We start from the raw sequence: 18,817 nt of genomic DNA, 5'->3' as shown, positions 1-18,817 counted from the left end.
AATAATCTCATAATAATACGATTATATTAATAATATAAAAATAATACTTTGTTGGGAAATTAAGAGTTTGGTAAAGTGAAAGAGGCATTTGAATATTAAAAACTATGTGTATGACATTTACTTCTATAATCCAAGCAGATAGAACATATCATCAATCTAATTGTTTTATAAGGGTCATATTAAATTACTTTGAATGAATGCCACGGCGGCAGACATTTTGCTATTATTATGTAATACCGCTTAAGAAAATGTAAAGGATACATAGCTTTCGCGCAGGGCTCTCTCTACCTAATGTATCGGTTTGTCGTAGTCTGTCAATTCTCGTCTCGTCATACCCCTTGAATATATGTATTGTATTAAGCCCTGCGTAAATTGTTGGCGCTATATAAATAAAAGATAATAATAATAATAATAATGCATGGGATGCACTGTGAAGGGCTCAGTATGTGATAATAGTTGTTTATCACAGCAATATGATAAATGCAGAATTGCTCTTTATTACTGTTGCAAAGGAAAATGCATGTTTGTATTTGCAACCTTTGGACATGATATTGATTGCAAACTCAAATATTCACGAATTGATTATATTATGACCGATCATCACAAAAAACAGAACTGCCAATAAAATAGTTTTTATGTAAGCAATTTCCTTATACAAAATTACCAAATATCAAACATTTTTTTTTTAAAGGATACATTTTCCTTGGACATCCTGAGAATAAATTATTAGCTGTGTGGTCTCTTAAAATTAAGGTATAAAAGAGACCCTTTTCATGGTTCTGTGAAACCTGATTACATTTGGTTTGTTTCTTTAATTAATCAAACCAAATTGTTGCGGTGCTTTTAAGCTTCATAAGAACAAGTGCTACAATTTATAAATTGTTCAAAGTGCTTCAGAGCTAGAACACAGAAATAACAGGCAAACATTCAACGTCTGCTATCACCTGATAACAGGCAAACATGTTCAAGACCATTCTTAAAGACTATACTTATATACTTATACGTCAGTCATTGCGAGGGCAGTAGGAGCTCAGTCCATTCAAGCTCCTCACAGTGATTCTAGCTTAATTGTGCGCTGATCTGCCATATCTGAGGCTAGTCATCCGACCCCAATGGCTCTGAGAGATGTCAGCGGTGGCGAGACATTGGTTACATGGCTGTAGTTGCCGGTGTCTGCTGTAGACATTGCCAAGAGATTGCCGGTGCTTAGGGAGTGAGGTAAACCCATGCCTCTCATCCTGTTGACGGACAATCTGTTGCCAGCTCTTGTCAGGACGCTCACACGATCCAAAACAGGAAGGCAGGGACTGGAAGCAGCTGCTTTGAGACTTACACAAGGAGGGCTCTCTCCTGTAAAGGATGAAAAAAAAAAAACTTAATGGCACTGGAACTGAAGGAAATGAAGCATTGTGTATGACTAAAGCAACAGGAAGGAGCTGAGCTAAATAAAGGCAAAATATCAAGAGGTCTCCTTCATCCTTCAAAGCTTCTGCAACAAGTACATGGCTAGACTGATTTTTACAGATCATTGTATATTCTGTGGGTGTATTATTATTGTGACCATATTTATATTATATATATTAAAGTGTTTTTTTATTTAATTAAAAACCACCCCATATTCCAATATAATAAAAAACAAAAAAAACACTAGATCATGTATGGAACATTCGTCTAGACTGGGAGATAATAGGTTGGATCTAGTTCTCTGAAGGAGCCCGAGTCCAAAAATAAGTTGCGCAATGACTATTTTTGTCTATGTCTATACCTTCTGCTAGCTCCTGATTCATCTCAAGCATCTTCTGCTGGGCTGGCCCGTGACCGGTTTCCGATGCCCTTTCATAATGCCGCAAAGCTTCTTGCCTGCTAGCTGGAACTCCAAACCCTTTTTCGTAACAGACTCCGAGGTAATACCTGCTTTGAACATCCTAATAGGAAGACAAGATTAGGTGATCATGCAGCAATCATGTTATCTTGCTGGTGTAGGGACATAAAACCATGATTACACAGAGGCATTTGCCACCAAAGTTAGAAGCCATAACATTAGTTTTTTCTCTTGTGATAGAGAACCTGTAGACTGCTGCCATAAAGTACATTTCACTCCCTAAATATGCTGAGTTACACACCTTAAAGCGTCACCCAAGTCTCCCAGACAGGAGTTTTACCAAACAATGCATATTAAAGGGGACACAACAAAATCTTGTTATTAACATTAAAATGCATATGATGGCTGGAATGACCCTTCAAGCTGATCAGAAAGCATCCTCACCCCTCCTACCAAGTCAAGCCCTGACCGCCATTGACCTGCATATGGACACGTGACCTATCAGGCACCCTGTCCTCAGATGTGTCCTCAGGCACAATCTGTGTATGTGTGATTATATATAATATATATATATATATATATATATATATATATTATATATAATGTGAGTGAGTCGCCTGATTTTTTTTGGTCTCTGTCCCTTTACTTTATGACTTTTATAGCCCTGTATAGTACTAGATGGACACAAATTCTCTTTTGAAGCACCATGTGGTGGTAAAACTACTTATTGCAATTGTTCTCCTCAGTAGCCTCAAATAACCTCTTCCTATCCTATCTTATTTCTATCTCTCCTCCTGCTGCTGCCTCGGGTTGAGGTTTCCTTCTTTCTTTTTTTATGTATTTCTCTGTGATATAGCACAAGATCAAAACCTGTCACCGATTCATATGATGAAAAAAGAAAAGATGTTAAAATGAAAGGGTCTTGGTTATAATGTAAGGAAAAAGGTGGTAGATGAGTGTTTCCAACAGATATCGTAGAGGTTTATACAGCAAGGGAATTCACACAAGCATGGCACAGGCATATGGCTATACTGTATCTAAGAGGAGACAAAGGACTGATTAAAGTCTTTGCAGCACAAAACATGTGCAGACGACTTCATGGGCCAAATATATATAAATACAAAATATGGTAAATTGTAATTCTTGAGGGACTTGATTTGTTGCTATTTTTTTCACTGAACGTCTAATAAATATATGTGATTGTTATACTGTTTCTAAAATATTTTTCACAACTATGATTTCCCTAAATAAAAGGAGTAAGTTCACTACAACAGGCATTTGAAAGGACAGCTGAACATTGCATCTGCCTGACCTCAATACGGAATATCTGCAAGAAGAGTTTTGTTAGCACTGTATAATGCATGTGATTTCCTTACAACTCTTCGTTTGACTATGAATTTTACTTTCCTTTGCACGGCACTGGGTTTGATAATGTACAATGAAGTCAGTATTATTCTAGCAGCAACCTGACAATCTGAATGTATGCCTTTTTTGCTTTTTAGGTTGTGCGTTTCCTTTTCTGTATATTTTTTGCTGTGTAGATCTGCAGGCGCCAACCATCTCCTTAGGGTTGAGCAGCCCCTTCTGGCTCACACGTTCCACACTATTGGTGTCCAGAGAAGACTTTAAATTGCTTGAGTGTCTTATTTGGGTTGAAATGCAGCACAGTCCCACTGACTCAGCTCCTTGGTAAGCACTATAGCCATGGAAATTAGATACGACTCATAGAACTTGGGGTGCTTTCATGTAGTGGCAGACTAAGCAATATATGGCCATACAGTGTGACAGAGTCCCCAATATTTATTTCTATTCAAAAAAGCACCTATTCGATGAAACCATACATCATGCAGGACCAGCTAAGGCGTTCTTGTGGAGCAAGTCACCAGGGTTAGCTTTTCAGATTGTGTGATTAATTCATTGAGTTTGAACCATCACTTTCCTATTAAGTCAATCTTTGGTGAATAAACCCTAGTGAAATGTTATTTTCTCTGTAAGCTTGTATTTAATAGAATACACCCATAATCGACATTCAAGAAACATCTAAAAACCCACTTCTTCAGAGAAGCATACCATCTTAGCTGCTAGAACATTGTCATCGATACAACCACCACAATACCTCTCACCCTTTCTCTATGCCTTATGTTTATCACCCCATTTCCCTCTAGATTGTAAGCTTTCGCACAGGGCTCTCTCCACCAAATGTATCGGTTTGTCTTAGTCTGTCAATTCTTGTCTTGTCATATCCCTTGAATTTATGTATTGTATTAAGCGCTGCGTAAACTGTTGGCACTATATAAATAAAAGATAATAATAATAATAATAATCACCCACACACGATTTGCAGTACCTCCATTAACCACTACATTTTACCTACGTTTGAGAAACAGTTGTAAGATAGAAGTTTTCCTTTACCTTCTTCCTGTTTAATCTACACAGACCGGGATTTTATCTCATGCTTACCCCATTTTCAGCTGCCATCCGCAGGTATCTTACAGCTTTATGAAGATCCAGACGGGGCTCTTTGCTATAAAAAACTCCTAAGTAGGCTTGAGCCTGTAAGAGAAATAGAACAAAACCATTCTGCATTATGCTGCATGATATGAATAGAACAGAACTGTTCCACACCAATTAATACCAATGTTAAAAAACTATAACTGGACTCTTACATTAGCATGTCAATCAAATTAACCTTAGCAGATGCATCAGTATATTCTTTCATCTTAAGGGTTAATCACGTAAAGCAACAGAAATCGTTATGGTGTTTTCTTTCAGTTTCTATGGCAACAGCCTATCAGTGGCTGCTTTTGCGTCACATGGCAATTAAGTGTTCCCAGCAAAAAGGATGAATGAGATGTTATTAAATAATTATTTATGGAAAGGTCTCAGCTATTGACATTACAAGGAACAACGTTTCTAGTGCTGTATTTAAGTAGCAAAGTGTCACATTCAGCAAAGTTGGTAGAAAGTTACCTCCAAAGGCACGCCATGACGGATATATTTATACCTTTACATGTGTAGCTTATTTCATTACAGAACAATTGTCAGATCCCTTTAAACACCAACCTCTTTGAGCCCAGCCTGAGCTGCTTCTTGAAGCATCTGTATAGCAATCAGTGAATCTTCTCGCCCGGCTTCAGGGCGCAAGAGGTAGCGGGCGTATCGATACTTAGCTTGGGTATGCCCTCCCTTGGCAGCCAGGAGATAATATTCAGCAGCCTGCAAAACAGAAAATAATAATTTATTTATATAACTCCAACAATTCATGCAGTGCATCTTACGGTCCATACATTCAAAGGGTATACGACAAAACTAGAACTGACACACAAAGCCAAAGATATACATTAGGTAAAGAGGGCCCGGCTCCCAAGCTTACAATCTAGAGGCGGCATGGCCAGGGGATATGTCCATATAAATTAACATGATGGTTAGCATTTCCTAACATCAGGCACAATAAAATTACATCTGAAATTAACTAATATAAATAGCAATAAAGCACACAAAATGTTACATACTTTTTTTTTTTTTTTTTTCAATTCTCTGTTTATTGCACGTTTGGGAAAATAAACACAATACAGAGTGTCATATACAGAAATAACAAAAAACATCCAATACGGTTGGACATATGACAGAATAACGCATTGCACAGTGGTGAGGATACACGTAGAAACATAAACAGTGACATCGTGGTAGACCAAAAGTATCTACATCGGCGTACAAGCGAAATACACAACGTGGTCAGAATAAAGCTTGTACCACTGGCAAAAGCAGCATATGCAAATCAGACACACATCCCTCGCACAAGATACCGCAGCACCATTAAGAGACCCGGAGGGGAAAGGCGTAGGGCGACAGCCTCCCCAGACGGGTAGATAACAGTAACAATAACGCAGCGTAAGCACAAAATGTTACATACTTGTTAACAACTGTTTTGACTGAATAATTTGAATACGCCATCACATCGTATTTATCTAATGTTGTAAGTAATGTGACATTTTGAGTGACTTTGCCCGCTCAAACACTACAGGGGGTTGATTCTTTATGGCAATGCTAATGAAGTCCTGTTTATCTTTCATTTCGTGTGTAAGAGGGTCCTTCTGGCTGATTAAGACCCTAGCACAAGGCAGTGTGACTAAGCATGCTTGCCTAGCAAATTGGACTAACAATGTCAAAACCTTATATTATGTGAAAACAAACTGTTTTAAAACAGAAAACACAATATTTAAAAAATCTTGGTTCTCGTGTATAATATTAAAAATATAAAAAATAGCTGTAGTTTCTATGTAAGTGAAATGAAATAGGCAGCACTTGATTAGTTCCTTTCACATAAAGAAATATCTTTTCACACATATTGATTCTTAGCGACCCTAACCTCTTCCTAAAATTAATCAGGAAGGAACCTGTAGACTGAGCACTGCCGCTGTTTAGTTGAAATCAGTTGCCACCGAGCTTCCTGTAGTAAATCTCTCGTGTTCGATTGCCGAGCTCCTTGATGAATTCACCGGGACTCAAACGGTGCCAACAAAGCAGTGCAGTTGGTTCAATTCACTCACAACGGGTCCCAGACGGATCAGCTAAAGCTTAATATTAAAGGCAAGCCTGAGGGTTCCAGCTAAAATAGAGCTTTTCTATCACATCTACTCTATGAAACTGGTCCTGCTGATCCAAGCCCTCCAGCTTAAGACAGACTGCTCTTTTAAAATTAACTGTTTACGTACCCTACATGCGTTTTCTCCTGACTGGTATCACAAGAATCAGCTTCTCGGCCTGGACGCTTCACAGCGAGGCTCAGAGATAGAATTTTACCCGTGTAAGACTAGACTAGAGACTGCCATGTTTTGCTATGCTTTATGTTCTACTTTCCTTACATCTCAGATGTGCTTCTGTTTACCAAATAATAATCAGAATAACGTACTTTGGTTATATCCTTGGAGACACCTTTTCCTTGCTCGTAGCAGACCCCCGTGTTGTACTGGGCCTTACTATAGCCGCTCCCTGCCGACTCTCGGAAGAAGCGGAAAGCTGCTTTGTAATCGGCACTATTCCTGGCGCTGACAATTCCTGTGGAAAAACATACATTTCAGTACAGAAAAGCAAAAATAGTAATTCGTGGAAACCCATGATGCATTGTGCATAATCCACTCCGGGATGTACACAGAATTTTCTGCAACTGTAGTCAAGGTGTAAAGTTATTAAGATGTTTTACTACTGTGCCAGCAGCGAACAGTGTCATGGCCTTCTGCAGGATGGATCATGATCCATTATTACCTTTCCATAGCTAATGTTGCCTACATCACTTGACAGATTTAAGGGAGATTAATAGCACAAAGCCTGCTCTGTTTTATTCTGAGGAACAACCAATATAGTGACCCCATATAGCACTGAACATATAGCCGTGTCTATTGCTGGCTCCTAGATGGTAAGATCAGACCCATTCTAAACTCTGTATCTTTAACACTAAACACTGAGACACGTGACCTGCTTTTAAATGTAGATTTTCAGAGATTAAACTAAAGAATACAATTAAAAAAAACAACAAAAAAAACCACAGTATGAAGTTACCAAAAATATTCAACACCACAGGCATGCTGTTCTCAGTCACTTCTAAGAGCCGAGATGACGCAGACTGTAGAGATTCCCCAAAGTCTTCCTCTAAATCTAGAATCTGAAAGGTGAGCAGATTTGGATTAGATTATGGATATTAGTCTCAAAGATTACAATAAGGGTTTAGCAACTATGCATAAAAAGTATACTTTTCCCATAGCTTTATTCTCTTCTAGAACCCTATTTAATTTGAATGAATTAAATTAAGAAATTCCAAAGACACATTAAAGATATTTTTAATCTAAACCTGCTATATCTGTTCTTCCAGCTAACAATATGCTGGTTTGGATCGCTCTATTATGAATCAGGATTTCAATCCTTTTGGCTTTATTCACTAAAACATTGCATGGCCCATTAAGTTAGCTTGACTGAACCTGCTTGACAGAGCTTGCATGCTGACACTCACAAAGCTTTATATATATATATAGATAGATATATATAGATAGATATATACATAGTACATACACAAATAAACATATATATATATATATATATATATATATATATATATATATATATATATATATATATATATATAAAGTCCAAAATTAACAATTGCACTCCAAATGCCAAATTTCTGCCCGGTGCCAAATAACTGCAGCAGTAAATAATATAAAGTCCAAAAATAATTACCGGCACTCCAGGGACTTTGCAAATGACCACACAAACAACTTCGGTTTTTAAGTCAACGTTTCAGTCTTGTTTATTACAGACTTTCATCAGGACATATGAAAGTCTGTAATAAACAAGACTGAAACGTTGACTTAAAAACCGAAGTTGTTTGTGTGGTCATTTGCAAAGTCCCTGGAGTGCCGGTAATTATTTTTGGACTTTATATATATATATATATATACACACACACACACACACCTATATATACACAAATAGATTCCATTGCTTATGTTTTGATCTCAACTTGCATTTACTCAACTCTGAGGCAAGTCCAGTGTTATACGAGTGCAAGTGTGAGCTAGCAATAGTGAATACGTGAGTTGGAGTTTCTGACAATGTCCTGCACTCAGTGAATGAAAAGCCCCATGTTCATAAAATATCAAGTGTAACTGTAACTATTTCAGTCAGTTTACCTGCTATGTTAGTAGGACAGACCTACACCTCTACTCTATAATGGATCAGTCAGTCGGATGAAGCTACCTTTTGTTGTGAAGCCTCCTTGCTATCGGTTGATATCTCGGTTGTGGATCTGCCCTCTTTGCTGATATCAATCGGTGACTCGTCTGCAATGAGTACATGAGACGTTATAAACAAGAAGAGATTTTTTCGGTTTAAACCACATTAAACCAATTAACCAATAGGCATATTACCTTGATCGGCAGACAGATGAAGAATGCCATATCCAGAAGCTGAGTCTGAAGGCCGAACTTGCTGCACTGGGGCCTCACTTTGTAAAGGGATGTTTTTCCACACAGATGCCTGGGCTTCTTTTGGAATAATGCTGCGCTTCAAACCTGAGAAATGAACATAGCTTATAAAGAGTTTCCCGGTATAGACTGTCTCACACTATACATCGAGGACTGTATAGTGGCATAAGCATAGGAGGCATAAGCATCTCCGACGTGCTGCACTTACCAGAGTCTTGGGTCTGTGCAAGGGAGGCGAGGATTTGTTTGAGGCAGGGCACTCGACTGCATCTGTCTTCTGGAGATGAACCAGGAACAGCATTCTGGAAGGACAGTTGGCGGGCCAAATGCAGGAAAAACACAGCTATGGCACCCTGAGACACAGACAGAAACGGGTTGGTCACGTTATGTTCTTCTTAAATGACTTAAACATGCCTGGGATAGGAATAATAGCGTCTTGAACCAAAAGCAAGGCAGATGGCAAAGTAAAGGTTTGAGGTTTTACAGCATGAAGAATTAAAGAGAAAATTGTCTCTTTTTTTTGTCAAAGTCAATGTTTATTCACTAATCGGCAGGCGACCAGAGATGACAGTTCTGTTTACAGGCATTTCTGTAGGCAGAGTGGCATATAGCGGGTTAAAAGGAATTTTCTGTAGGCAGAGTGGCATATAGGGGGTTAAAAGGCATATCTGGAGGGCAGATGTGCATAACTGGGGGCAGGTTGGCAAATAAAAGGAAATATGAAAAATAGTTTACATGTGAATTAATATTTACTAGTAAAACATTTTTCTTATAGCGTAGTCTTATATTCAGGCTTTTTCTTGTTTTCCTTAATATTAAAATTTTGGGGGGTCGTCTTATAATGAGGGTCATCTTATAATCGAGCAAATACGGTAATTGTGATTTCTTTTCTTATTTTAATCAAACGGGTTTTTCTCTTACCCATCCAAAAACATCCAGTACAGTGTGTTGTGGTAGATGGTCAGTGCAGGACTTGTATGTCCCTTTTCTCTTCTGGTCCTGTCCATTTTGATCATTCTGGGGTCCAATTGTGGTCAATGTGTAACTGCAAAAATTTAGAAGTGAAGAACTGATAAGTGGACACTCAGTTCACATGGATTACAAGTACCTTCAGTCTGACCCTTGGGTCTCCACCTTATTGTATATGCACCAAGGGCCAAGTTATGATTAACCCTTTCCCTGCCCAAAACAAGAAAGCATGGAAAATGCAACTGCCGATGTCAACAGGTCAAGGCTTTGAGAACAAAAAACTGCGAATTTCCTCTTCACTTTGACCCAAGTAGAAGCCAATTTAAAGCAATTGTATCAAAGATTAATTCTGCGATTGTGTAAATCATGGTTTGGACAGAGTGGCAAGACTTAAGAAGCTGGTAGGGAAAGGCTGTGAAGAGGGGTGATGGAAACTGCCCCCTTAATCTGCTATTTATCTAAAGCTCGCCAACTCAACTAAAAACTTCCAGCCTCTCCCTTTGATGTTCCACACAATCTATTTCTGTAAACTGGAATCACTATTTTCGAGAATTCTGAAGCCAAAAAGATGAACTGAAGAACCAGATACACAAGAAAACACAAACACCACTGCCAACAAGTGCTTTTAACAACACCAATGATTAACAGACTCACACGAGAAGCTATTGTGCTGCATAAGGCATACGAGGATAGCTCAGTACTGAAAGAAAACAAAAGTGCTAGAAAATATTATTTAGTCCGAGTTCTGGCGGATAGACTCCATGAATTCAAATGCGTGATAGAAAAAATAAAAGAAGAACATGAGGCGAAAGGATTTATGGCAGACCAAAACCAAAAGCCGGCCCGTCAGAACGTCCTCATCCTGTCAAAGCGCATGTTTCAATGCAGTTCTTACGGCAAGATTAAGGATCGTAGAGAGGAGAGAACAGTGCCAAAAAAACAGCAAACACAGATAAAGCAACGTAACATTAGTCATTTGTTTTAGAAGCTTGAAACTTTCCTAGAAATAAAGACATGATTATTAAACAGCACAGAATGCTCATTTTCAGGAGAATGGGGGCAATGCCCATAATCATTATTGCTTTTTGATTTATCGGTCACTGTTCATTGCTTTCGGCGCAGCGTGCAAGAGGTGACCTTTTCGGAAGAACATTGGAAAGCCATTCACCTATCGCTCTCCTGTCAGGATGATTGGTGAAATGGACTTCTCCAGTGCAGAAAGAGATAGTGTGATTGGAATAATGCCACACTGGCGTATATATAGAACATAAGATCCATAATGAAACAGATTCTTCTGCAGGATTTACCACCTCCACCTTGCCTCTCAACTTCCACTAACACAACAGCAGAAAACATTAGTTCTACTTGAACTTCTCCTTGCCAACAGCTCATTGAATGTGTATGTAAAACAGTACGACAGGCACCATGTATTTCCGTGCATATCTCCCCTCCATCATGATATGCACCACTCACTCTAACACCACACACTTACACACTTTCTCCTGCTCCTCATCTCCATCCCCCAGGCACCACTAACTCTAGGCTCACCCATGACACTCCAACACTGTACGCTGACACACAATCACCCACACACACATGGTATCACCAGTCACACACATATATTCATGCTAACATCATACACCAACATAGACTTGCACACAATAACATACACACTAATGCCATACAGTAACGCACACAACACCAGCCTATCATACTAACACCCCACGCTTATACACACGCACACACTATTCAACATACACTATACATTATTTAACGGATATACAGAGAAGAAAAAGTGCACCTCTCCTTCTCTGCAAATCCTTTTGCAATTTTTTTGGCTTCTTGGAGTGGACAGCCTCTCCCCGTTCCTTCAAACCGGGGAGAGGGTTTGAGCGGAGGCTCTGCCCTTTTGCTGAAGTGTCTGGATAACAGAGCTGATACCGGGCAGAAGCTTACGAAGAAAGACGAAAAAGAACTAGAAAAGGCAAGATAAGAAGCGGTTAGCGGAGAAGTTAGGGAGACGTTAAGATAAAGCGTGAGAGATTGTATAAGAGTGCACTTTTATGGCGCCAAACTACAGTGTTGAGGTCTATAATTGGGAGAATACAGTACATCTTCGGAGAATAAGGCTACTGTGAAATCCTGCATGTAATACTCATTGATCTCTGTTTCAATAGACTTGAAGAAGGTGGCTTGGCAAATGTATCAATAAATTAGGATATAGCTTTCATTTTAGGAGCCAGGAGCAGATATTCAGGTGGTAATGGAAACCTCACGTGTCCAAATCAATTCCATAAGTGACTGATTTCTTTACATTAAAGCTGAACTGATTTTCTAGTAGGATACCCCAAAAGTGACTCATGAAGTTATCCAGCATTAAAAAGAAAACTACAGAAGGTGGTCCGGTGTTCATAAAACTTAATACGTACGTTTTGCTGCCAGCATTCTGCCCTAGCGGAAGGAGAGAAGACTGTCCCAAGGCTTCTGCCTCGCCGTGTACACATCCATTTACATTCACAACATGGAAGCGGTTGAAGGCTGGAGAGAACAAAGAAAAGGTAAACCGTACATTATGAGAAGAACAAAAGCTCTAGCTGGTTAGTTTTACGTGTGACCAGTTTGTAGGGTGACCACACTTCAGGGGCACTTTTGTTTAGTGAGGGACAAAGTCAATTTAAATCATGGAGGTTTCTTCACTTCTAATTCTGTTGAATTTTCGCAGCATGACTCCTAGTACTGATAAATGTCCAAACCCTTGCCAGAAAGAATTATTAAGTACTTTTCTCCTTAGCTTCACTACAGGTTATGAAGGCCAATCCTCAATACGCTTCTACTGCAGGGAGAGCTTGGCTGGCCCTGCGTAATGCATACTTATATCAGCTAGTCCTCTTGACCATTACATTATGCCTTATGCATGACCAGTTCTGCCCTTCAAGCTGGAGAAACCTGCCGTTGTTGGCCCCTCATAATGAATAGTGAAGTGAGACTCGATATCGGAACTCCCCTGCCTTTTCCAACTTTTTTTTAAAAACATGCTCCCCCGAGCCGTACCGCATGACAAATTGTATCGGTGCCATCGCATATGTGTCACGGTGTTCTTAATGGCTCATTTGAAATTTAATGGTTTCCGAATAAATGATTATACTCCTCCCCTTCCACCATCAATATTTAAACATACTCATACATGTTTTAAAGGCAACCATGTAAAGTACAATTAAACTATTCATTTAATAACAACTCGAAGCGGCGCTGCTTCAGTAATCACACGCTAACAAAATACCACGGCAAATGATTCCAACATTGTGTTGTAATTACAAATGTTGCACAGATGGTCAGGCCTCTAATGGCTAAAGGAGAGAGCGAGGCAGACGCCAAGAGAAGCAGAACACAATCATTACATTATGTTCGTTAAAATGTAATTAATCAAATGTGACAAATGGATTTAGGTTAAAGGAACAGTCACTCCATCATTTCATTATTTATCAGCAGGGGCAGGCAACGACAGGATTTCTGAAGGACATTCGACTATGAAAGCCTTGTATGCAACGTAGACTTTGAACCGGGGTCCCTGTGACAAAGCTTGTCAAACAGGATTTCGACTACGGCATATACTGTGTCTGACTGCATAACTCCCAAGTGTCCTGGTTTTCAATGGACACTCCTGATCTTCAGGCACAGTCCTGTTTTACAGGGAGCGGGGCTCATGAGGACCTTCCAGTGGTTCTTCATATGGCAGACGGGTGGTCCTGCATCTGGCCTCGCCAAACCCCATGCCAACAGTCCATCCACTCCCAGCCCTGCCATATCCCCAAAACAGATGCCCCGACTTGAACACCTCAAATGTTGGGAGGTAAGAAACTGTAACCTTCCTTATATAAAAAGTAAGGTTTGAATTTTAGTCATTCCTCTAAAATCATCATAAAAAATACCACAGAAACTTTTAACAAGATTTTTTTCAGTTTCTACGGCAACAGCCTATCAGTGCCTTCTCTTACGACACATGACAATTGAGTGTCCCTGGCAAAAAAATATAAATAAGGCAAAACATTCATTAAAGAAGCATGTCAAAGATGGGACTGGGCGTTCAACGGTGATATGCAAACATTTGTAACACTATTTTGTTGCAAATGCATGGGCAGTGCCCCTTTGCCCACCACCTGGGCAAAATCCATCTCCTTGCAACTTATATATTACCGCCAGTCAGCTCCAGGGACGGCTCTGCAAAAACTGTAAGTGAGGGTCTCTTGAGACCCCTGTGCGCATGTGCAGAAAGCGCTCTAATTGATTTTAATGGCACGGGGCTCTGCGGGAGAGGAGTTGTTCAGAACATCTTACAGAACTGGTGAAGGCCAGGAAAGAGGTGTGACCGTGACGTTAAGCAAGTCAATATGATTGCGTAAAAAAAGGCCTGTTAAAACACAAGCCTTTCTAGTGCTGAACAGTTGTTTGTTCGGATCTTTGGCTAGTTTCCATATTATTACGAGTGTTGAGACAACCTTTACTTTGGAAAGTACCGTTTCCTCTGTGTATAAAAAGAAGTAAAATTGACCTATAAACCTCTTATCAGTTCCTTGTTGCACAAGCCTGCCATAGACACAGGGGCTGATTGGCAGATGGGTGGTCAACCTCTATGGACACTATACATAGCAGAGCTAAATATTGAGTCAATAAATAACCGTGCAGTCACAAGATCCTCGCCTTCTACAGATCATAGATCTGTCAATCACCATTGTGATTCGGGAAGCATCTGCCCTTCTTCCCAACCGTAGGTGTGAAGGTACCAGCTTTTTAGCTCTTGCATCCAATCATAACCATATCCACATAGAGGGGGTCAGAGGTTAGCATCACTATCCCTGCATTATATATATATATATATATATATATATATATATATATATGTGCCCCCACCAAGTAAAGTACTTTTATATGCATTCTTCTTGGTGGAGCTGTAAGGGGCAGTACTGTCCTTTTAAATCTGAAATGCTGCTTGGTGACTTACCCAGCAACAGCGCTATTTTATCAAGAATTCAAACATGTACTTTGTTGTTGTTTTTTTAATTAAATATTACCCATAAACTTAAAAGACAATGAGTGTCAGATATACAGGTGACATGTGCCCATAGTATTCAACATACCATAAAAGTAATATCAGAACCATGATTTCCTTCCCAAAAAATGAGGTAATCATAACAAGTTCTGTTCTGACACTTCGATTAGAGAAAACTATCGCACCTTCTTAAATGTAATATAATATAATATATATATAATATAACCGAATGACATATAACGGTGGCCTGGGAAAAGGTCCCGTAAACAACATCTGGACGGTGTACTATAGGCCACTGCATGGTCTGCTATGGACACACAAAACCCCACCGTGACACCTGGTTAACCTTGGTGACACAGGTTTTATGCATGGTGTGGGTTACACATATTACGCAATACACCCGTCATTTAGCATAGTGCCCCCTTCCGGTTGTCTTTTGGCTCTTACCCCTGGCCAGGGCCCCCGATATCCGCCACATTCCGCCGCTCGGGCCGATTCCGACGGCTTTGAGTCCGATGCGCATGCGCAGCCAGCAATTCACCATAGATGTGTGTTTTTTTGACTAGAGAGTCTCCGGCTGTACCATAGAAACATAGATTGGCGGCTAGACCGGTAAGAGAAATGTCATGTGAGCAAGGCGGGCATGCTTAAATCTGGAAAATTTCCCATACATTAGTTTCCATGGAAAAGAAAGTTTTGTGTGTTTTACACCAAGGTGAACTTACATGTAATTTACACAGAAGTTGATTTTATTAATGCTCCTTGAACTCGTTAAGAACAGTTGAACTAGAATTAGAAAAAAAGAACGTTTTTCTAATAATTTAATTCTTTACTTTTGCTTAGATGTCAATGAGCTATTATAAGCATGGATCGTGTCTCCCAAAACGTCTCTCCAAACGACCCAAATCCACCTTTCCTCTCCTGATGTCCTTATTTTCTAGAAGCTTGTGTTTTTTTGTGCAGTGTATCAGTGTTCTACAGCCTTATCAGCCATAATAATAATGTGTGTCTGATATATATATATATATATATATATATATATATATATATATATATATATATATCTCCACAAAACCATCAAACTCAAATGTCTTTTTTCTTTTGAAATAAAAAACAATTTAATTATGACAGTCAATAGGGGGTATAAGGCATATCAGGGGACAGAGTGCGCACCTTCCAAATGTGGCCCTTTGGCCTCCAAACAGCCAGATGGTATCACTGTACTCAAGAGATGTTGCTGAACACGTATTGAAGTATTGTTTGACAGTGACATATACTAAGGGCTGTAAATCCATACCTGAAGTGCAATGTGTTTAAAACCCCCCACTAAAATTAAATACTACCGCAAAGTTTGACAAAGACTGGTAGTAGAATTAGCACATGAAATGTGTTAACATACTAGCACTTGAAGGTATTGAATTGAAGTGACGGGCTCCAAAGAAATCTCAAATAGCACATGGGCGCAGAATTACCAGTTTTGGAAAACAAAAAACTGGTTTTGAAATAGCAATATGCCACTTATTGCCCTAAAACTTACAAAAAAATAAAATTGGGTATTTCTAAACTCAGGACAAATAGTAGAATCTATTTAGCAGTTTTTTTGATTAGCTTTTGTAGAGGAGTAAATATTTTCAAAATAAAAGAAAAGGTGCTTTTTCAATTTTTCACCATATTTTAGATATTTTGTATAGTATAATTTTGTACCTGCTTACCTGCCCCTCAACAGGACCCAGGCCATTATCAAGTATCTAACTGCAACAAGTCTAGAAACATAGAAGATTATTTTTTATTCACTTATATAGAGCCATCATATTCCATAGTGCAGAAGGTAAACAGCACATACTGTACCAAACAGTGTTGTGTATCATAGTTAATAATTAAAGCTGTACTTCTAGGGTTTGTTGAGAAATAAATATGAGAAACTCCGATTCTAGATCTAGAAAGAGATTGATCACCAGCATGGAAAGCTAAAAAGCTATGGAGATATCATGGTGTGTTTATAAAAACAAGTTCTGCAAATTAGTAATTGCTCCACATCACTTTCAAAAATACTAGTCCATTGATTCTTACTGGTCTCACGCACCCTTTTGAACTTTCTGTAAGATCATCACTGTCAAGTGAGAGTGCTTTATGGACATGTCTAGCTCATGTACTGTTAGAGACAGACTCAAATCAAAGGACAGAGAGAAGGGGTGCATTGGCAGTTAATATTTTTTGGCGTGTTTATTTTTGCACCTGTTTGCAAGATAGGAATAAGTGCAGCTGGACAGACATCTTTGACCGCATCTCCACCAGCGATTGGCCAAGTATCTGAGTGGCACTTATGAGCGCCACTTGCTGCTCTCCAAGGAGACACCTGGGGCTCGGTATAATACAGTTTGTTCTTACAGAAAGGTCATCCTCTAGGAAGCCAAATAAATTACATTTAGCTGTTATTTAAAAGAGGCAGATTAATTGAAATGTAGTGATTTCTATCAGTGTAACTTTATTCAGGTCTGGAAATAACCTGGTGCTATAATCAATGAGGCTGACTTCAAACCAGTGAGAGTTCTCTTTTCAGCAAATACAGTAAAATTCAACTGAGCTGGACATTTAATTCATGAATAAAATATAGGAAAGGTGGCACTGCTTGTAATTCAAGAAGTTTAAGAATACTATATTAGACTAGCTGGTTTTTATGCCCATGGAAGTCTGGGAATGCTAGTCTTTGTCTGTACGTTATCGTTCTACAGCAAACAGCATTGCAAAGGATTTTTAATATTAATATGTTTGACGTTTGCGATCAATCCTGATTCAGTATAATGTTAGAATTTCCCTCTTCTACCAATAGCTATTAAACCTAAATATATTCTTTAAAATTAGTAACAATGTTATATTTGTCCCATTAAATATCTGAGCACTTTGGAATCAAGTCTACAATGTAAAGGTAAGGATTACTGGCTTAACCGTTTGGGTGACAGATGCAACCGAGCGACACCCCTCTGCAAACATTTGGCTACTGGTGTAGAACTGGATCAGAGAGACATGCTTTATTGGCTCTTTTCTTGACCTATACTTCCTGCCAAGCAGTTGGTATAATGGAGACTTTCATCAGATAATGTTGTGGAGAATAATCTTGTTGCAGGAAATGCTGCAAGGTACATAAACAATATAAAAATTACATGAAATCCTTTTTTTTATCCATTCAGTAAAATTGTTAGGTCCACATCTAGATGTGTTAGAGTCCACTTAGATAACATAAAATCATTTTTTGATTATTGTTTGGGATTATCTGAAAGAAAAGATACAGGCTACCACAAAAATGGCATGATATATGTTACCTGCTTTTAGTAATCGGCCATTATTCTTTTAAACTATTATACTTGCAGTCTTTTCTTAGAAATGCATCTTTTTTGTAGAATTTTCTTAGGGTCATCAGTCCCCCTGAACTTTAGTTCTTTGATTATTTGGTAAAATCAACATTACTAAAAAAAAAAACGGCTGATATTTTGGGGGAAATTAGAAAAATGTGTTACCTCCAGCAGTAATTATTCTGATCATCAGTCATGCCTAAGACAGTCTGTGATAAGCCTCATCATAAAATGTCATCAGATTCACCTCTTTGTGATCGGGTGAAGCATGTGATTTACTGGTAAGAATGCAATCATAGATTATGCATAAGAAAGTTAAAAATGTGCACTAAGCAAATGGTGAGAATTGGAATATTATGGTTTCAAGGACACATTATTTTTGGACTCACTTGATAATCCATCTCTTCTTTCTATATATATATATATATATATATATATATATATATATATATATATATATATATAACTTGTGAGTTTCTGTCACCCTTGATGCATTCATGATCAGTTTTAGTTTGACATCCATCTCTCTGACTGTCTCTTCCTACTAATGACCTTAGATTGAGATGTCATGGCAATCACTTTGCTCGGGAAATAAAAATTCAGGGCTTGATTGAAACTCAATCTGACACCAATTATCTCGATTATGGGA

General features: G+C 38.7%; 1 protein-coding gene across 1 annotated transcript; it reads right to left on the bottom strand.

Moving 5' to 3' along the window:
- Nucleotides 1-472: 472 nt before the first annotated feature.
- DELE1 (DAP3 binding cell death enhancer 1) lies at nt 473-15,340 on the bottom strand. Its single transcript, XM_053462958.1, has 12 exons — nt 15,266-15,340; nt 12,201-12,309; nt 9,724-9,847; nt 9,011-9,155; nt 8,746-8,889; nt 8,576-8,658; nt 7,382-7,484; nt 6,735-6,880; nt 4,886-5,038; nt 4,283-4,375; nt 1,766-1,925; nt 473-1,350 (listed from the first exon to the last, which is right to left on the bottom strand). The coding sequence occupies exons 1-12, from the start codon at nt 15,294-15,296 to the stop codon at nt 1,100-1,102; spliced, it is 1,542 nt and encodes a 513-aa protein (XP_053318933.1). The 5' UTR covers nt 15,297-15,340; the 3' UTR covers nt 473-1,099.
- Nucleotides 15,341-18,817: the final 3,477 nt, after the last annotated feature.

The sequence above is a fragment of the Spea bombifrons genome, chromosome 4 (genome assembly GCF_027358695.1).
Source record: "Spea bombifrons isolate aSpeBom1 chromosome 4, aSpeBom1.2.pri, whole genome shotgun sequence".
In the NCBI taxonomy this organism is placed as follows: Eukaryota; Metazoa; Chordata; class Amphibia; order Anura; family Pelobatidae; genus Spea; species Spea bombifrons.
The sequence above is the reverse complement of the archived record's forward strand: the minus strand, read 5'-3'. Positions and strand labels throughout refer to the sequence as shown.

Coding starts and splice junctions, on each gene's coding strand:
- DELE1 (XM_053462958.1), bottom strand. CDS start 15,296: ATGTGGCGGATATCGGGGGCCCTGGCCAGGG. Junction 12,310..15,265: donor ATCGGGGGCCCTGGCCAGGG/GTAAGAGCCAAA, acceptor TGTTCTCTCCAG/CCTTCAACCGCTTCCATGTT. Junction 8,890..9,010: donor TGCACAGACCCAAGACTCTG/GTAAGTGCAGCA, acceptor TTCATTTCTCAG/GTTTGAAGCGCAGCATTATT.